This window comes from Pediculus humanus, genomic scaffold (genome assembly GCF_000006295.1).
Source record: "Pediculus humanus corporis 1103172107910 genomic scaffold, whole genome shotgun sequence".
In the NCBI taxonomy this organism is placed as follows: domain Eukaryota; kingdom Metazoa; phylum Arthropoda; class Insecta; order Psocodea; family Pediculidae; genus Pediculus; species Pediculus humanus.
This window is the reverse complement of record NW_002987483.1, coordinates 408,907-428,906: the sequence shown is the minus strand read 5'-3', so window position 1 is coordinate 428,906 and position 20,000 is coordinate 408,907. Positions and strand designations below refer to the sequence as shown.

Below are 20,000 nucleotides of genomic sequence, written 5' to 3'. Positions count from 1 at the left end.
GGTCCGACATTTTTAAAAAAGGAAGATCTCGCGTGTTCTCCGGGAAAAGAATACAAAGTGTGACTCGAATTCGTGTTTGCGAGGCTCCATATCTACAACAACAACAGCGACAGGAAAAAAATTAAAAATCCCAAACGCTTGCTGGAAAAAAAAGCAAATCCTCGTCCACGAATTACCTTAATGTCGCCATCTGCTGAACCCGTGACGAAAAATTCTTCCATGGGATCAACGGCAAGGCATTTTATAGCGGATTCGTGTGCTTGAAATTTCAAACGCAGCGTTCTCTGTCTCACGTCGAATATGCACACGTCACCCTTTTTCCCGGCTGAAATCACGTATTGATGCTGGGGAGCCAACACAAGACTAGATGCACCTTGTTCGTGACATATGAAAGCTAAAAAACCCAAAAAAAATCATCCCCATCATCATTCATTTTAAATCCCGTTTGTTAAGATAACAACAACAACGACAACCGACCTGCGACCATGGCTTTCTTCTTTGGTAAAAGCGAATCCCAAATGGCGACGTTTTTACTCTCCGACGAGTGTCCCGCCGTTGCTACCATGCTACAAGATCCCAGGAAAACAAAATCGCTCGTGACTTTGTTATGGCACTGATAGGACTTGAAAAAGAAAAAATGACGTCACTTCCTTCTGCCCCCCCCTCTCCGGGTTTCAAACTTTATTATTATTATTCTTACGAAGAAAGATCTGCTTTCGTTTGTCGACAAACCGACTTGAAAGAGGCTCAATTTTCCATCGCCATCCGCGACGCCGAATTTATTACCGTGTTGACTGAATCTGACTCTCGTCACTTTCGCATATGTTCCCGCTGATCTCGGCGTTGACACGGGTTGAGTGTGACCCCATTCCCACATTTGCACGGAACCATCTTGCGAACCCGTCAAATCTAACGACGAATCATAACCGTTAAAGAAAATCGGAAAACTTTTTTCCAAAATAAATAAATAGGTAGATACTCACAGAGAGGAAGGAGTGGATGAGCGTTCATACGTTTTATACCATCGACTTTATGCTTTAATACCTACAAATCAAAATCCAAATGGATGTAAGAACAAACAAACAAACAAATCAATTAAAACGAAACGCGCGCGCGTGTGTTTGTTTAAGCCGATAATTTAAGCGAAACACAAAAAAAAAAAAAAAAAAAAGCTATAAAATAATAATAATAATAATAATAATAATAATAATAATAATAATAATAATAAAACAAACTCTTATGAGTATTATTATTATTATTATTATAAAGGATAAAGCAATTTAGCAATACAATTAATTAATAAATAATACGTTAGTTAGTCACTCTTTCGTTATTATTATTATTATTATTCTTACGTGACGGATCATTTTCGTTGACATTTTCCCTATTTTTCTCACGGTGAAACCACCGCGAAACGTCATCATCCGTCGTCACGCGCGTCATCAATCCCATTAGCACGCACGCACGCACGCACACGCACACGCACACGCACAAATTGTCCCGTTAAAAGTCGTTAATTAATTTTACAAAACAAATAATACAACATAGAAAAAATTTGTTTTCGTTTGTTTGTTTAAAAGCGAGCCAAAAAAAAAAAATAATAATAATAATGATAAAAATAAAATAAAATACCATCAATTGAGTACAAACAAAAAAGGGGGGTGGGATTCAAAAAAAAAAAAAAAGGGGGGGTGGGTGGGATTCAAAAAGAAAAAGGGTTAATTAAAATACCCTCACCGGTTTTAATAAATGCTTTGATCTGTCCACGACGAATTGACAAAACGATGGATCGTGAGATCCAGGAAAGTTGAGTCCTTTCATCTGCGTGGATTTTTATTTATTTATTTATTTATTTTTTGTTTGTTTTTGTTTGTTTGTTTGTTTAAATGCAGCGTGTGAACATAGAAATTACATAATAATTACTTAACAATGTAACATAATTCAATTTAAAAAAAAAAAACAATTGACAATAACATTAGAGGGTGCAATCATCAATTGAAAACCATTTCGGCGTGAACAAAAGCATTGATTGATTGATCGAATCGATCAATCGATCGATCGATAAATCAATCAATCAATAACATTAATAACAATAATAATAATAATGATAAACATTATTTATATACCGAATATTAAAATCGATTATTATTAATAATAATAACAATAACAACAGGAATAAAAATTTGAAAAACCCTCGGGGAAAATTACAATTAAAATTAATTTTCTTTTTTTTTTTTTTTTTTTTTTTGGTTGGTTGTTGTTTGTTGTTTGTTGTCGTTTGTTGTAATGGAAACAAACACTTACGTTTACGCTTTAAATAAAATAAAATAAAATAATAATAAAAAAAAATCACAATGATTTGTAAAAAAAAAAATGAAAAAAAAAAAAAGAAAAGAGATTGAAAAAAAGTATGAGAAAAAGAGAGATAGAAAGATAGAGAGAGAAAGAGAGAGAGAAAGAGAGAGAGAGAGAGAGAGAGAGAGAGAGAGAGAGATAGAGAGAGAGAGAGAGAGAGGCACGATGGTTATATGTATATCATCCCAGAATTATTTACAAAACTATTCAAAGCCACAAAATTAAAAAAAAAAAAAAAATTAAGAGACATTTAAAACAAAAAAAAAAAAACAAAATCTTACTGTCACTCTAATTTTATCTTGTTTATCCGACGAAGACTTTTTTGCGGACTGGGACGTCTGACGAAATAAAAAAAAAAAAAAAGAAAAAAAAAAGTAATGAAAACAATTACTATTGACCCAATTTAAAAGAAGAAAAATAATAATAATAATAATAATAATAATAATAAATAAAAAATAATAATAATAATAATAATAATAATAATAAAACCCCTCTTTCGATCGTCGCAAACAACATTTTAATCTCTCGTTTTTTAAAAATGGCGGCGAGTGGTAAAAAGTCGAATCCGCCGATTGCTAAGAATTCCAAAAATTATTCAAAGAGAATAATAATAATGATAGATGATAGTTAAAAAAAAAAAAAAAAAAATGTCTTTCGTTTGTAAAGGGGTACGAGAATTACTTACGACCGAAGCTCCGCGACCCGTTTGACCGGCCATTCCTCCAGGTTGAGGACTTGCCGGAACCGAATGTATGTTTATTCCAGTGGGAGCGGCCTGGTTTAACAAAGGCTTGTCGGCAGCTGTTTGAATGACTAGGTAACTGGAAGCCGGCAACGTTTCTGGCTCTCTGATTACAGAAAAAAAAAAAAAAAACGAAATGACTTTTGTGCCTTCCTTTTCCATTTTCCGTAAAACAAGCCAAATAAGTATTTACTTGTTCAAATTAATTATGTCGAATTCGCATTCGTCTTCCAACCAAGATGGGAGTTCCAGAAGTAAAGAAATATCCATTTCTTGAATTTCCCGCGGATTGGCCAAAGATAAAAATCCTGGAGTGACCTTGAAGAAGAAGACAAACAATTAGAGTGAAATGATCGGAATGAATTCAACCGGAAATGATTTTATTTTTAAACATTACTTGATTTAAACAAAATGCCGATATAGATTCTTGATCTTTGTGAATGATTCGAACGGGTTCCGGAAGTGACACCGTTCCATTTTCCGTTTTCCTTTCTTCTCCGTTTATTTTAACGTTGTCGTACACGGCGTTGTCCAAAAGTGTCGATATGGAACGTTTTTTACCGAAAACGCAACGAATGAAAATGTCTTGGACGGGTTCTTGCCGCACTAGAAAACACCACAAACGACAAGCGGGTGCAGCAGAGCTGTGACGACTGAAAGAAATAATAATAATAATAATAATAATAATAATTAATTATTAATAAAACCAACACAAAATTTTTAGTTCGCGTGACGTCACCAAAACTAAACTAACTGAAAGGGAGTATTTGATTTTTCCAAAAGCGAGCGATATTTATGAATTGCCGGACCCGTTGCGGTGCTTTCAACGTAGCAACCTGGAATGTAGTCGGCAGGAGCGGGACCCCTCGAGTCCAAATCTTCTTTTAAACTATCTTGCCAATGTGCCAGCCCCCTCAAAACACCGTGAATGAGGGGCGAAGAAACAGGAAGTTCTAAAAAAAAAAACATTTTTCAAAATTAGGAAATTGTCAAAATGGGGAGCGACGGTGATAATATTTACCTTGCATTTCCAAACCCGCAATCGTTAGAAATTCTTGCAATTGAAGTTGAACCAATTTCAAAACGGCCAACCTCATGATCGCCCACGAATAACTGAACGGATTCGAATGTTCCGTATTTTCTTGATTTTTCTTCTTGTCACGCTTCAGTATTTCACTATTGTCGAAAACATCTTCTTCTTCCTCATCTTCGTCCAAGTCGCTCACTGCCGAGTCTGCGGAATCGTAGTCATCAATGTCGGCAGCATCCGTTTTTGGCAAATTGGGCTGAAACGAAAATCGATCGATTAAAAAAAAATCGATTCGATTCGATTCAAATCGGAAACGAACTTATTCTCACCTTGATCAAAAAATATGAGATCATTGACATTTCCGGGGGTACGAATTGTTCCCGGTACGTAGGTTTGTCTTCTTTCATCATTGGAGTCCCGCTCTGCGAACTGAATTGTCCTAAAATTTTCATGTTTAATCGTACTCGTTGTTTGGTAAGAGATGACATTGCGTTCCACATTCCCGTCCCTTCTGAATTTTGATCCTTTTCCAAACGAATTTGATTAACGGACTAAAGGTAAAAAAAAAAAAAAAATCCTTCAAGTTTTTCCTTAAAAAATGAAAATCAAATCAAACTTTGAATTAAGAATACCTGACTAGAATTAGTTGTTGCAGCTCTTAAAAGTTTTTTCACTCCTCCGCCGTACAACGTTGACCACGTGACATTTGAAAATTTGTGACCCGCGATCCTGTAGAGAATGTGACAATCACACGTGGAAATGGCGTAAACCATTAAACTCATGTACGTGGCAATGAAGGATTCGCAAAGGAGAACGTTTAATCTCGGGGTGTCCTCATCTTTTTCCCGTGCCAAAAGTGCTCGTAAATTAGTGACTCCTAAATTATGTCGAAACGGGAGTCATCGATCGGTGTCAAATTTTATAAGAGCTTGTGAATTTTAAAAAAAAAGATTTAAATCTTACCCGGCCATTTATTCGGATGAGTGGTAACTTCAAGGGGTTCATCGAGTGAGTATTTTCTTTTTCTTTGTCCGCACCCAATCAAATGACTGCTGGGATACATGACGTTGAGCCGAGCAAGAGTTTCCATACCCGGACTCTGATACTCGTCGTATTGCTGTTTAACGCTAAACGAGTCCGAATCGCAAAGGCTTTGATATATGCAAGCGGACAAAGCTATCGCCAAATCCCGCAGGACAAACACTTCGGTGAATAATTTTTTGGAGGGTAGAGGAGGAGTTCTCAACTCGACCATCGTTTGAAGCATGTCGTGAGCTTGAGACTAATTAATTTATATTTAACGATGATAATAATCGGAAACGCTTAACCAGAAAACACGATGATAATGATGATAAATTTACCTGCAAATGTCGAATGGGATCGGCAATGACGGTTTTATTACAAGCAACACTCGCAGACAAAAGAGGCAAAGTAGTTGGAAAAGGCAAAGGCGACAGCAATTGTTGCTGAGTTTTTTCCTGTTGCAGTTCTTGCAATAAAAGCACGAGTTCCATTCTCACGGAAGCTAATCCTCCTCCGCTTGCACCGTGTAAACTACAATAACTCAATAGAGTTCTTAACAACGTCTCATTGGCTGGAAAAGAAAAGAAAATAAAACATTTTAAAAACTTTTTTTTTTTACAAAAAGCGGACATTTTATAAAAAAAGAACGTTTCATCCTTTACCTTTCAGCCATCTTTTACGTTTGGCTGCTCTCTCGACTTTTGCTTCGAAATCTAATTTTTCCGCCATGAGAATTTCATGGAGCGTCGGTCTTTCTCCGGGTCTCATCATTGTCGGAGTTCCACTGCATTCTCGTCCGTCTTGCATTTCTATCATGCTGTCTTCTGTTAACAGCATTGAAAAATGGTAAATTTAAATGAAATATAAATTCATGTATTGATTTAACTCACCCGCGACGCTGTATTCCGAATCTCCGCTGCTGTAATTACAAAGTTGTCGGAGCGCATCCACTTCTCTTTCTAACCAAACGTATAACTGATACCTGAGTTGTCCGCCGTCCACTTCGAATCCCGTTGCCAAAGTTGATAATTCTTCCATGACGATTTTAAGACAGGCAACAAATTTCAATTGTTGAGCCATGATATCCAATATCTCATCTAAAAAAAAAAAAAAAAAAAAAAAATTAAAAGTTTATATTTAAAAAATTAAAAATGGCGGACCACCTAAATAATTTTACTACAATAAAAACCTTTATGCTCGTTTTTTTGTTGTTGTCCTTCCTCTTCTTCTTCTTCTTTTGATGTCAATTTCTCATCTACTTTCATTCTTATTTGATCATCTTCATCATCATCATCATCTTCTTCTTCCGTGTCGTAAATAAGCTTCAACTCTTTATCCACGTTTAAGGAAACAGGCTGAGACCTAATATTATATCACATTAAATTTTTATCGCATTTATCATTTTTAACATTATGTTTCGCTTAAAAAAAATTACCAATCGATCATGGAACTGGTTTGACAGGAATCTGGGCGAGACCAGTCGTAGTTTTCAGACGAAACGGGAGTCACCCAGTCGACAGAATCCGCAGAATTGATTTTTGACGGTTCTTGAGTCTCGGATTTTTCCCAATGTAAAATTCCCGTATCGATTTGGTAATCGTGTACTCTTTTCTTGTTCGGACTCGTTAATATGCCTGTCGGAAACGTTGAAAATTTTAAGGAGGAAACAGGAAACGTGAAAGGGGAAATGGTGTAAAATCTCTCATGTCTTACTCGGAGAGTCGTTTCCGCCCGACTCGATGACTTTATTCGGTAACTTTGAAAGAACTTCCAAAGCCAAAGCGGGACAACCTGCTTTGAAATGCGCATGAGCAGTGGTGAAGTACAATTGTCTTTCCAACGGCGTTATCGAATCTTCCAAAAGCAATTGCTTATCCGGATTGCTGGGCATTTTCGATTCCGTATTATAACTGAAACCGGATAAAACAACTTGCGTTCTTTTCTTATCCAAAGCCGTACTCGCAATGAATTGTCGTATGAGAAGCGGATGCGTTCTCAAATACACGTAAAAATTGAACACGTTCGGATTGGCTGAAAATTGTAAATATTATTATTATTGTATTAAATATTTCAAGTAATAATAAAAAAGAAAAAAGGAATAATTATTACCCGACGACGACTCCGGCTTTTCGTCGTTGTACTGAGAATGCAAAGTCCCGATATTCGTTTGTAAAAGAGTATTTAAACTCCCGGCGTGATCTTTCAACATCCAGAGTGCCATGGACCTTAAAAACGGATCCGGATGAGCTTGACTCATGTCACAATTTTTCCCTTCTGCGTCACATCCGAGTATCTCTTCGTAAAGGAGACGTTTTAACTGTCCCGGAGTCGCGTCCAATTCGCTTTCGTAAAGCCTCGCAATCACCATAGCGAGTTGAAAATCTTCCAATTTGTTAAGACACACCTATTTTTACCCAAATTAATAATAAATGTAAAATGTCATAATTATCAAACGCTTGAGAAGAAGAAAAAAAAAAATCTTTATTAATCTTACTTCGATGGCATCTCTCAAAGCGCCCGCGAGTAAAAAGAAAGCCGCCGCGTGTTCGAACCTTTGTTTTCCCAACAAAGCAAAAGCATTTTTCAAAGCTGCTTTTCTCCATCTGTCTTCGGTGAAATTATTCGATAGAAAATCCGTCATCCTTTGATCTCTTTTCGATCTGAAAAGTCCCCAAACTAAATTTTTTTTTTTCATCGCCAAGTAAAAAATAGCCGCGTCCAATGGATCTTCTTTAACCATGTACGATGCTTTGGCGACCTGCGACAAACAAATTTTTAATAATTTTTGTACTCATACAGACCAACAGTCAGAAATCAAAAATGAAAAACATGTAATTTTACTTTTTCGATGCAAGTTTTAAGAAGAGTATTATTTCTCAACCACCATCCAACTCCGAGCTCTTTTAAAACGGGCCATTTTGGACTACCTTTCGCATAGCTGGGTATCAAATGAAGTAATTCTTCTTCGGATTCGGAATGAAAAGCCCATACTAAATTATTCGTGCTGATTCCTTGCCTTTGAAATTGAGCTCTTTGAGCAAGAGGCAAACATTTTATTAAATAATTATAATGCTTCATTGCGAGTAAAAATCTCAATCCGCAGTCATCCAGAGAATCTTAAAGAAAAAAAAAAAAAAATTCATTTTTACTTAAAATATTATTATTATTATTTAGTTTCTAAGTGAAATGCCCTGTACACGTCACTGGCGAGTTTTTTAACACAAAATATTTATCTAGAATATTCTATAATATAATTTTTAGTATTCATTCAAAAACCTGTTGAAATTTCATCTCCCTGCGGTACTCCCGTCAAATTTTCTTTGGCAATAGCAGTTTTTGCTGCATCTATAGCGAATCTCTCGGCAAAATCGGTATTGCACGTTGATACGGTGTCTGCTAATGCTAAAAGATGCATTTGGTCCAAGCTCGACAAACCCGGTAAATGAGTGTGAGTTAAAAGACGCGATAGAAGGCGACCCTAAAAAAAAAAAAAAATTGTTTTGTTATAAAATAAATGGACGAACTTTAAAATTAAAAAAAAAAATTTTTCCCAAAACGACTTTACCTGTCGCGGACCAAAGTGACTTAATCCTTGCCTTTCTATATTTCCCGATTGCCTCCTTTCCATTCTTCTAACGTTATCCGTTTCTTCTTGCAAGTAGTCATCCAAAGATTCATCTTCCATGGATAACCTTCCGTCGAATAAATCATTATAATCTTGTTGATCCTCAGAGTTTTGGGCGGTCTTTGAAGCAGTTTCTTTATCGGCTGCTAAAAGAGTCCACAGGGGTAGCGGCGGTATAGACGTTATTTCCGCATAGTCCAAAGTAAGTTCTTCCGGTATGGCAGTTGTTGAACCTCTTTGTTCCAAAGGACTCGTCGCTCCTGAAAATACATCACAATAATCAAAATCAAGACTCGGTAAATTTAATTTTTTATTTTATTAGTACAACTTACCAGCGTAGCTAACCGACAGGGTTCTACTTCTCGACCAACCACGTTGCCGAATGCTTTCGTCATCGCCTTTAGATGAGTTTCTGGCGACGCAAGTCCCAGATATGCATCTCACCAAATGCGCAAGAATTGCTTTGACCCATCTGATTTTACCAGAGTTTAAAAGTTCCATTAACTGTTTCGGATGGTACTGAGGAAGGACTGGACATGCTATTCTGCTAGCTTCGAACAGACCGTAATCGGGCATGTAGTCGAGTGTGGCTGGATCTGGTAAATTACCTGGTACAAAGAAAAACCATATTTAATAATGCTGACCTTATACCTTTATAAACAAACCTTATACCTTTCTTTTTTTTCCCCGTTTCGGTTCCCGTAAGCATAGTTAAATTTATTGAACTGACTCTCGACAAGTGAGGCATAGAGCTCACGTTGGCCAATCTTCTTTGCGAAGATTCCAATGCTAACGATTTCAAATCTTCATCCCTGAGGTTTCTCGTATCCAGCGTTTCGTCAGATTCTTGGTGTGTCAACTCCGACTGATGCTTATACTCCGACGAAACTATTTTTAAAAAAATGAATAATTTTAAAACGCTATTTAAATTTATTTATAATAATAATAAATTACTTTGCGTAAATTAACTCACACGATGATCTCCATTGTGAGTAAACGTGCATTTCGCTATCCATTCCAACCACGAGGATTCCATCGCGAACCCAAGAGATTTGCATGGGTAAAGGTGGCAAACCATCGGCGGTCGACAAATCGATACGTCGCAATTTCATCCACCTGATTTCATCCACGAAATTGGGTGCCGCGAGTGACGAAGCCTTTCTCAAAATGGGACGATTCGTAGTTTGCGATTCTTTCATGGCTTTCATGTTTGCCTGAGCCAAATCCGATGAGACTGGAGTGAAAAGCAAAATCTGCAAAAAAAAAAAATTTCAATCCGTTAAATTCTTTTTCAAGTTTTTCATTATAATTTGAAATAAAAAACATACTTTGCTTCCGACACCGACGGTGAGAATGTGAGAGCCGTCTTCTTTGGAAACCCAATCTAACTGGACCAAATGTTTTTGAGTCAAAGGACAAACGTTTCCGTGATCCGTAATACTTTTCCTTAAACTTTGAAGAGTGCTGAAACTCGGAACGGCGAGCAGGCTTGGCACGGGCTTGTGCAAATCGTGACCTATGTCACCATTTTTCGGTGAAAGGAGTTCATCTTGTGATATGGATTTTTTAAAACCGTATTTTTGTTTTTTTATGTAATTTTGATCTTGCAAAACGCTCAAATCTAAATTCGGATCCACTCTTATTCTAGGCAAATGTATATTTTTTAAATGAATCGTATCTTCGAGAATCTAAATCAAAATTAAAATTAATTTTATTAATAAAATTCACTCGACAAAGAAAAAAAAAGAAAAAATGTCACACTAAACCTACCCATTCCGAGCCCCCTGTGCTTTCGCATTCGTATATAGCAACGCATAAATTCACATATCTAGAGTCGGGATCATTTTTAGACGGTCTCGTAAATGATTTACCGTGTTTATAGGCACATGCGATTCTTCCGCTGTAAGCAGCCGATATATTGAGGGGTTGACCGGATATTTCAATCATGGATTCTTGATCTTTTCTAATCATTTCCCACTCGCACCATTCGTAAGAAAAAGCGTGTCTGTTCGAGTTATCACGTTTACCGATTTTACATTTCCAAAATCTAAAACGAAATTTCGACATCATGGTTTTTTTTTTAATTGAAAATAAATTCCACGACAATTATATATTGTATTACATACCTCACGGTTGAGTCTGAGCAAGCAGTCACTATTATATAAGGAGCAAAACAAGCTGGATAAATAGAAGCCGAGCTCAAATGACCTGCGGCAGGAGACGCGTGTATGACTTCGACACCTTCCGGCAAAGACAAATCTTGAGTGCACACCTAAATAAACAACGAAAAAAATTTTTTTTTTTTTTTTTTTTAATTCAAACTCTCCAAATGGCACCTTAAAAATCAAAAAAAAACATTTTACTTTGGTCGTAGTTATTAAAACGTGGGGAGCGTGAACGACGTTTGAAAATAATTTATTCGATTCTAGAGTGCTGGAGCGAGCGTGAGCTTCCAAATCATCTTCATCTTGAACGATGTGACTATCCGGCACATACATCATGCTACCCGACATTTCTAAATCCAAAAAATTGCCTATTTTAATCCTTAGAAAATAACAACCATACGAAACGTACCAAAAAAAAAAAAAAAAAAAAAAAAAACGTACCAGGAGTGGTAGGCTGAGAAGCTATCACTAATCTCCACATGTGAACCGTCGTTCCCGTGGTGGTTCTTTCTAATACCACGATGTAAAATGGTTCTTCGAAAACTGCCGCTTGTTGCAAATCCACCATGGCACCCATTTGTGATTCCATTAATCCCAATTCTTCGCTTAATCTATTTCCATCCGAACTGACTTCGCATCTTTCTCCCGTGATTAACTGCTCTTGAAAGACGTGTAAAAACTGCGTATTTTGCCAATCCTGCAGAAAAAAAAAAAAAAAAACTCAGTTTACGTTTTGAAACGAATCCATTGTAATTTTACTAAATATATATAGCTTACGTGAGTTGCGTCAGCAATGGCATCCAATTGTATTATGCAACCGGGTCGGGATGTTGATTGTTGAGAAACTATTTTAATTTTATCGTGTAAGGATGAATGTTTGACGCCATTATCGGACGACACAGCCGTGGATAAACTATCGATCGAATCCTAAAAAAAATTTAATTTCGTTAAATTAATAAAATTTTATGTTGTTTAAAAAAATTTAAGTCGCGAAATTCTCACCATCATGCGACTGCGTCTCTCCGACGATGAAACTTCGGCTAATAATGTTCTGGCGTCGATGACAGCCTGATACACTCGTAAACATTCACCGTCGCTGGCAACAAAACAAGCGCTGGGAGAATTGCTGAGGTTTCCAAGAGTCGTGCTCGGGAGCAAAGTGGGAATCCAAGCAACATTTGAAAACGCGGAAATTTCCGGCGAATTGATTCGAGCAAGTTCTGACACTCCTCCCGATTTCAATAATGGTCCCACAGCATCGACTCGCCATAGAATTAATTCACTGCAGAATCCCTATTGAAAAAAAAAAAATGTTAAAAAAAACAACCTTTAAAAAAAAATTAAACTTTAAAAATTACTAATGTAAAATTTTATTTTTACTGTTTGCACGGTCAATTCTTTTATTTCGCTGTCGGATTTTGTAGGACAATCAGGCAAATTATGATGTGATGTTGTTAGCAAAAGTGGTAATACGGGATGACAAGTGATATCGTTAACTCTAAAGCGATGACCCGATGCTCTACTGGCATGTCCGATACTTAAAACTTGTGAAAATTTTGATTTGTCAGCAAATTGAAGTTGCCACAAATTTAATGTACCTATAAATAATAATAATAATAAAATTAAATAACAACAAAATGTTTAAAGATAAAAAAAAATTATTTCATCGCGACAAAACTCACCGTTGGAATGTTTAGATACCATGGATATAACAGGCGGAGTGGGACCCAAAGCTTCGGAGGTGTTACCCCCTTCGGATTCAATACCGGTGGAAGATGTCGAACCGGAAGGTTTAACTACGTCCTCTTGTTTAAAATGCGAATCGCTGTCGTTTAATTCCGCGGTATCCTCTTCGATGACACTCGGTAGTGGTGTAAGTAAAGGCTCGTGAGCTTCAAAACCATTTTCTAAAAAATTTCAATAAATAATTTTGTAAAACATGTTAATTTTTAAATTTAAAAAAATAAAAATTTTTAAAACTTACTCAAGTTTTTCGAGGCAACCGGTTTAAGTACTTCGCGATAATGAAGAGAATGATTTGTATTATATAAGTAAACGTGAGTCGACATTGTCATTGCGTCACCGAGAGGAAAAGCATTTGGAATGCGAGTTGAAAAAGACACTTGAGCCTGACGAAATGAACCTGAATGATATTCGTCCAACCATTCCACCACCCTTAAAATTAAAAAAAACAATTAAAATCGCGAACTGGAAATAAAATTTTACAATAAATTATTAATTATTACCAAATCAAAAAACTTCCATCGATTGGATGTATGGAATACAACAAATCGGGACTATGGTGCCAATCACGTAAAAGGGAATCTATTTTTGTATCTAACGAATCGGGAATGTGGCCTACGGTTGGCCCATTTTCAGCTACAAGGGAATTGGTAGACGTTGCCGCACTTATGCTTTGATGAGAATGAGCTCCACTAGACGGATAACTTCCTTGCGGGTGTTCATCACTTCCGCTTTCATCTTGCGAAACTGATTTGCTAAGTTTTTGAACAGTCGATTTTTTTTCTATGTTATGTAAAATCAAAACAAAAATCAATCAAACAATCGAACAATCAAAAATAAAATATTCATCATTTCATTATGTTCACCATCTATGTGAGTATCCGTATCTTCTTTTTCAGCCATTTTTCGATGCAATTCCTGCAAAATGTTTTCGGCTTGTTGGGAAAAATGCATTTCATTATTATTTAACCAGTGAAGTATAAAATTAGGTTCTCGATCAGGATCTCCGGTGACTAAACTTGGAACTAATGGAATATCTGGAAAAAAAAAAAAAATATTTTTCAAATGAAGGCAAACTTAATTTTTGTCAAAAAAAAAAAAAAAAAAAAAAACAGAAGTGATTACCTGTTTCTGCGTTTACACTAGCGGCAAGATGAAAGTGAAGACCTGGAGTCATTCCAGTTCCTTGAAGTCCGTAATTATGAAAATCGTGAACACTATAAGTTGAAAGAAGTGTTGGAACGGGACGATCAGGAGGTAAACTACCAACACTTTGATTGTGCTTGGCATTTCGTCTCAAATGAAAACACGTTCTATAAAAAAAAAATACATGAGTTATTAACAGGAAATAAGACATTGGAGAAAAAAAATATTATTTGAAACGCCATTGTTAAACTTACTTCATATGCTTTAAACGTTGCATAAACCTATGTTTGTGTCTATGTGTTCTAAATTTAGGATTTTGAGCTGCCAATGGATCAAATTGATACATATTTACAAGACCGTCGTCGGGTAATATTGTCTCCACCCAAATTCTACAGATGTTATCTTTGCAAGATGTAACTAACATGTTAGAAACGGATCCCCTTTAAAAAAAAATTTTTTTTTTTTTTAAATTCTTAAAATTACAAAAAAAAACAATTTAAACAAATTGAATGTCTTATTTGTCAACAATAACTATTATCTTACTTAGGCATGTATTTGCTAGTTTCCCGCCAAGACAAGTGAGTTACGGCTCTAGGATGAGCTATATAAATAAAACTAAAATTGATTTCTCCAGTATGCATTGAATGAACGGAAACTTGATTTGAAATATTATTTTGATCCATACTTTTAGTAGGGAACAACACTAAAAACAAAAATAATCACTTATTTAAACTTTTTAATTTTTTACTCGTAAACTGATTGATTAATGATTTTGATAAAAAATATATACACTCACAATGTTTATTTTCAAACCAAATTTTCACGAGCCTATCATTGTTTCCAGCAGTTGCAAAAAGAGTACTGTCTGGAGAAAAAGCCATGTGTGTGACAGGAGCAGATGTTTTACACCTCCACACACATTCCCAAGCTGGAGAATCTTCTTCCACGGGTAAATTAGATATTTGATTATTTAAACCGTTATTCGACCTATAAAAGAAAAAAAAAATTATGACGTCATGAATTCAACTTGTTTTTTCCCTCCAAATTTTTCGCCATTTTATCTTTACCCCATGTTTGGATGACATTCTTCTCCAATCTCGAATGTTACATTTGAAGTACCATCACCAGGTCCTGCGTGAGAATAATCGTCTTCGTGAATTGGAATTATATTTTGGTGCCACATTTGTAATGTATCCCCTCCCGTTAAGAGTCTAGTTCCTTCAAGATTCCATGATAGAGAAGTGATTGAAGATTCTGTTGTTAAAGTACCAGTTTGAACCCATCTATAGTCTAACTAAATACAAATTAATAAATTAATTTATGACTAAATATTTCTTATATGGGTTTCAATAAAATAAAATTAAGGTTTTTTAAGAAAAAAAAAATTCTTAAAATTTTGTTTTTTCATTCATTTCTTAATGTTTTCCTTACGATTATTATTTTTTGTTGTTTTTGTCTAATTTTACAAATGGAATTCATTACAAGGCCTTGCATTTATTAAATTTGATAATTTTTTCATGATGACATGCTTTGGCATGAAAAACATTTTATAGAATCATAAAAGGTCATACATAAAAAGAAATATTATATAATCAGTATTCTTTTTTTTTTTTTTTTTTTTTTCACAGGTGAAAAATTAATGCAAAACAAATTAATGAGGTATGATTTTTTTTTTTTGTGTGTGATTTATTTTCATAAATTAAGAAGTAGGAAAGGTTTAAATACTTACCACATGATTACTGCTGGAACTCGGTATCAAAGGTGTCGGTTCGAATATACACACTTGTTTTTCATATGCAGCAGCAATTTTACCAGTGTCAGTCGAACTATCCAAACAACTAATGCGTACATAGTTGTGCACAGCACCAGGAATTATTTGAACTCTTTCAAAATTACTCGCCAAAATTACTATATTACAACCTGCAGCATATGCCTGAAATTGTTAAATGTTATTTATTCTTTATAATGTTAAAATTTTTCTTTCGAAACATAAAAAGTAAATGTTGAAAACAACTCGATTGATTTTCATAATTTTTTTTATGTCATATTCAATCATAATTTGCATATATATTTTTGATGTCATCTATTAATAATTTTTTTAAAATAAAATTTTAAAAAATCAAAAGTTAAAAGTTATTGAAAGAAAAAAATATTTCGAACTTTGTCGATACAATTGATAAGTAATAGTGCAGAGTAAATTACAACTCAAAGAATAATTATAGTTATTTTTTAGGTAATACTTTACAAAAACCTATCTTATTGATAAATATCTTATTGTAGAAATAATAAAATTATTAAATGATTTCATAATTTGCAATTTGAATTGAAGAAAAAAAAAAAAAAATTGAGGAAGGTAATCATTATAGATTAAAAATCATCGAAAAAATGTACATAGAAAAAAGTTTTTTTTTTTTTTTTTTAAATATTTATTGTATGTATTTTTTAAATGAAATAAAAATACACATTTATAATTAACATTAATGTAAAATTAATTACTTAAATCATCATCATCATCATATTAATCATTTTAAATTAAAAAGCCTAATTTATAAGTCAAATACTTTAAAATCAAATATCAAAACGTCAACAATCAAAAAAATCATATCACGAGTGATAATATTAAGAAGTGTTTTTTTTTTCTTTTCTTTTTTTTTTTTTTTTTTGTAATTTGTAATAATTTAATGTATAATTTTTATTTGTGGAATAAAATTCTTATAAATTTATTTTATTTTTATAAATGATTAATAATTCAGTAAATATTATTAATTTTAAAACAGGAATTTGTAAATGTCTACTACTACTACTACCAATGTTCGTATTAAAAAAAAATTTAAATGTAACGTAAAAGAAATAAATTTGAAATAAAAATGAAAGATTAAAAAGTAATATAATATAATAGTTTTTTTTTTTTTTTTTACCGTGAAAGGTATTCCTTCGACACTTCCAACAGCAAAACAGCGGTCCCCTGAATTACAAGCACCACTCAAAACTTGATGACGATTCATTTTTTTTTTTATTAAAAAAAATATATATATTTATCCTATTAATTATGAAATATAGGATAAAATAAAAAACAATAATTTGTCATATGAAACTTTATTATATTGGCCATTTTAAATTATTTAACAAACTCTTATTAACCACAAATGAAATCATAATCTAATCAGAATTAGACAGACATTTTTAGGGCAAAATCACCGCCTGCTATTATTAAATTGTCGTGTCTTTATCAAACCAATAAATTCACAGTTTAAACCTCCGATCAATTTCGCTTAAAGCTATTCTTATGTATTTGTCAATACCTTCTTCTTCTCCTTCATAACTTTTTTTAACGTATATTTGTACAAAAAAAATAGGTTTTCTTTATTAAAAAAACAAAACAGAATTAAAATTAAATATATATGTACATATATTTTACATAATTTTGTTTTTAAAAGTAAATTTAAAAAAAAAAATTATCAAACAAATAACGAGACGAGTAATAGATAACAATGATTTAAATATAAGAACTGATAAGAAATATTGAAAATTTAAACAAAATCTTTGTACCGAAACAAATACAAAAAAAAAAAAATCAATTTAAAAACTATGATTCAGTGTTATAAATTTAAAAAAAAAAAAAAAACATTTTCCCAAAAATAGAAAAAAATAAAAAAAAAAATATCACAATTTGTTATTTAAAAATTATTTTTGTCGATTTGACAGATACAAAATAATTTTTTAAAAATGTATATTTCTAATGATTCTTAATAAATTTTTTTAGTAAAATTCTATAAAAACATGGGAAAAATAGTTTTAAAATTCTACTACATCACTAATTTATAAATTGTAATTTAATAAAAATCTCTTTAAATATATTTGTTTTTTTTTTTTTAAAACTATTTTTTTTTAAATATACATTTATATTTTTTTAATAAATATTAAAGCTAACTTGCCAAGTTAATATATATATATATATATATTGCAATGTAAGAAATATGAAAAATAAATGATAATAATAACAATACAATAACATTAATTAATTATTTCTAAATGAATTTTCTAACCAATGACTGTATTTCCTAACTAATGTTTTAGTGTATTCATTCGTCGAACAAACTTCGGATAAAAATTTTTTTTCACTGTTTATTATCCCGGAAAAAAAAGCATTGAAAAGATTCGAATGTTTTTTAAATGTAAACATTTCATTTTCATAATCGAATTTAAAATCTTTTTTGCAAGGGATGCCATTTTGATCCTGATGCAAAGAATTAATTTGATCGCAATCACTGCAAGAATCTAAACAATTTATCACATGCATGTAACTGTATATTAAAAATTTTCTGTAATTCCAAACGGCTTCGTGATTTGGAAAAACCAAACTCAATGAAATGTTCGATTTTAATTCAGCCACTATTAAAAACAAAGCAATGTCTACCAATGTCAATTTTTTTTCTAATTTCAATATGTAATTATCAATGGTTTTTTTTTGATTCTGATCGAAATTATACATTGTCAAAAATTCTGTTAAATTCGATTTACCACAACTAATTATCGAAGGTACAAAGTTACAATTTAAATTGTGAACGTCAGATTGATAATTATTCCGATTGAAACATGTTAAAAAGTTATACGTGTAAGAAAGAATTTCCGTCAACAAAAAAGTACGAAAATGTAATCCGCTATAATCGGACACGTGAGATGAAACCCATTTGAAATTATTATCTAATTCAATAAAATACATGTTTGTTATTTCATAATTATTTAAGTTAAGTAACTCACATTCAGACACAGGATGATTGACAATTTCAAATGATTTATTATAGAGAACTTCAAAAAATGAAGGTTTCTGCGCTTTGGTATTGAAATTTTGAAAAGAAAAATCGGGTAATAAATACTGCATTGACCATATTCTATGATTCCATGCATAATAATTACTGTGATGTCTGTTGGCAATTATTTCACACAAAGCAAGTTCTTCATTCAACAAAGTCGTTTTATTTTGAACTGAAAACAACAAAAAAATTAAAAAATGTAAAAAATTATAAATGATTTGTCGTTACATTTGATTTTAATTTTGATAAACTTTAATTACCATCTTTTAATATTTCCATTATAACCCATCTTCTATGCGATAATGCTTCGTTACATTTCGGTTTTCTCGTCAAAGCCATTCTTGTTAATCTTAATTCATTATCGACGTGTAACTTTTTGGCAATGATTAATTCTCTTCTTTTATTCCATGCAGTTGACATTTCTGGATTTAATAAAGTGACACCTGTTAAACAAGGTATGACCTTGCACAGATTCTGAGTCCTGTAATTGTTTTTTTGCAATATTTGTCTGTGAGCATAGGGATAAATGTGACACACAATCCATGATTCCAAACCGAGAGTATTTTCTCCTTTCAAAATAGGTGAACTGTTTCGATTTTGTTCTTCCAACGTTGGAATGATATAAAATTCATTTCTGACAAATAAAAAAAAATTTTTTTCAATAACCACCCAAAAAAACAAAAATGTAAAATGACTTAAAATCTTTTTACAAATATATTTATATATTATTCATATAAAGTTAATACTTAGCAACAGACAATAAAAAAAAAAAAAAAAAAAAAAAAAAGTTAATGTAAAAAATACTGTTAATAACGAAAAAAAATTAGGGTTAAAATATTCCTTTCACTTAAAATGAATATTAAAATAAAAAATAAAACTTACATTGAAGGATCTTTAGTGATTGCCAATTCCAAATCGAATAAAACTTTTTCGGCGACTGCATCGTAAGAACTGTTCGACATTATAAAACACTAAAAATTAAAAAAAAAAAAATCTAGACTTAAATTTATTTATTTTTATTAACATTTGTAAGGAGCGTTCGAATTACTCGACGTTGCCAAATTTATTTTTCCAATGTTTATTTATTTGGCGCCAAATTTTTGTTACGTACACGTCACGTCACGTATCGAAAATTTTATGGAAAATAATAAAAAAAATTTATTAATAAACTTTTAATATTTTTTTTATACACGTATTTTATAATTTAAAGTTGACAAATTTCATTCTAAAAAGGGGATTTTTAACAATAAATTATATTTAATTTAAACATAACATAATCAGGAATTTTATCTTAAAAGAAAAAGTTGCAAAATTTAAATAAATAATAAATTAAACCAGAGAAAGAGAGAGAGAGAGA

General features: G+C 32.7%; 2 protein-coding genes across 2 annotated transcripts in view; both read right to left on the bottom strand.

Annotated features, from left to right (window-relative positions):
- Positions 1-16,834, bottom strand: part of Phum_PHUM399810 (rabconnectin, putative) — a gene marked incomplete at both ends in the record, with an annotated part of 17,072 nt that extends 238 nt beyond the window's left edge. The window contains 46 exons of the mRNA XM_002428708.1: positions 1-92; positions 177-394; positions 478-622; positions 701-909; positions 984-1,044; positions 3,041-3,203; positions 3,291-3,415; positions 3,495-3,750; positions 3,852-4,050; positions 4,119-4,383; positions 4,457-4,678; positions 4,760-5,004; positions 5,091-5,409; positions 5,489-5,721; positions 5,813-5,974; positions 6,041-6,247; positions 6,340-6,512; positions 6,646-6,784; positions 6,864-7,181; positions 7,260-7,554; positions 7,645-7,908; positions 7,992-8,266; positions 8,427-8,628; positions 8,716-9,035; positions 9,108-9,383; positions 9,448-9,663; positions 9,749-10,028; positions 10,104-10,463; positions 10,546-10,822; positions 10,902-11,047; positions 11,139-11,290; positions 11,382-11,637; positions 11,718-11,867; positions 11,943-12,233; positions 12,321-12,538; positions 12,623-12,847; positions 12,925-13,115; positions 13,187-13,466; positions 13,550-13,720; positions 13,809-13,996; positions 14,084-14,269; positions 14,373-14,532; positions 14,626-14,816; positions 14,897-15,123; positions 15,559-15,762; positions 16,748-16,834. The exon at positions 1-92 is cut by the window's left edge and continues 138 nt beyond it. Coding sequence (XP_002428753.1) covers positions 1-92; positions 177-394; positions 478-622; positions 701-909; positions 984-1,044; positions 3,041-3,203; positions 3,291-3,415; positions 3,495-3,750; positions 3,852-4,050; positions 4,119-4,383; positions 4,457-4,678; positions 4,760-5,004; positions 5,091-5,409; positions 5,489-5,721; positions 5,813-5,974; positions 6,041-6,247; positions 6,340-6,512; positions 6,646-6,784; positions 6,864-7,181; positions 7,260-7,554; positions 7,645-7,908; positions 7,992-8,266; positions 8,427-8,628; positions 8,716-9,035; positions 9,108-9,383; positions 9,448-9,663; positions 9,749-10,028; positions 10,104-10,463; positions 10,546-10,822; positions 10,902-11,047; positions 11,139-11,290; positions 11,382-11,637; positions 11,718-11,867; positions 11,943-12,233; positions 12,321-12,538; positions 12,623-12,847; positions 12,925-13,115; positions 13,187-13,466; positions 13,550-13,720; positions 13,809-13,996; positions 14,084-14,269; positions 14,373-14,532; positions 14,626-14,816; positions 14,897-15,123; positions 15,559-15,762; positions 16,748-16,834 — 9,839 coding nt within the window. The remainder of the gene's footprint in view (positions 93-176; positions 395-477; positions 623-700; positions 910-983; positions 1,045-3,040; positions 3,204-3,290; positions 3,416-3,494; positions 3,751-3,851; positions 4,051-4,118; positions 4,384-4,456; positions 4,679-4,759; positions 5,005-5,090; positions 5,410-5,488; positions 5,722-5,812; positions 5,975-6,040; positions 6,248-6,339; positions 6,513-6,645; positions 6,785-6,863; positions 7,182-7,259; positions 7,555-7,644; positions 7,909-7,991; positions 8,267-8,426; positions 8,629-8,715; positions 9,036-9,107; positions 9,384-9,447; positions 9,664-9,748; positions 10,029-10,103; positions 10,464-10,545; positions 10,823-10,901; positions 11,048-11,138; positions 11,291-11,381; positions 11,638-11,717; positions 11,868-11,942; positions 12,234-12,320; positions 12,539-12,622; positions 12,848-12,924; positions 13,116-13,186; positions 13,467-13,549; positions 13,721-13,808; positions 13,997-14,083; positions 14,270-14,372; positions 14,533-14,625; positions 14,817-14,896; positions 15,124-15,558; positions 15,763-16,747) is intronic.
- Positions 16,835-17,847: 1,013 nt separating this feature from the next.
- On the bottom strand, positions 17,848-19,605 carry Phum_PHUM399800 (protein farnesyltransferase alpha subunit, putative; the record flags this gene model as incomplete). The annotated part of the gene is made up of 3 exons (XM_002428707.1): positions 17,848-18,815; positions 18,904-19,277; positions 19,526-19,605. 3 exons carry the CDS (start codon positions 19,603-19,605, stop codon positions 17,848-17,850), a joined length of 1,422 nt encoding a protein of 473 aa, XP_002428752.1.
- Positions 19,606-20,000: the final 395 nt, after the last annotated feature.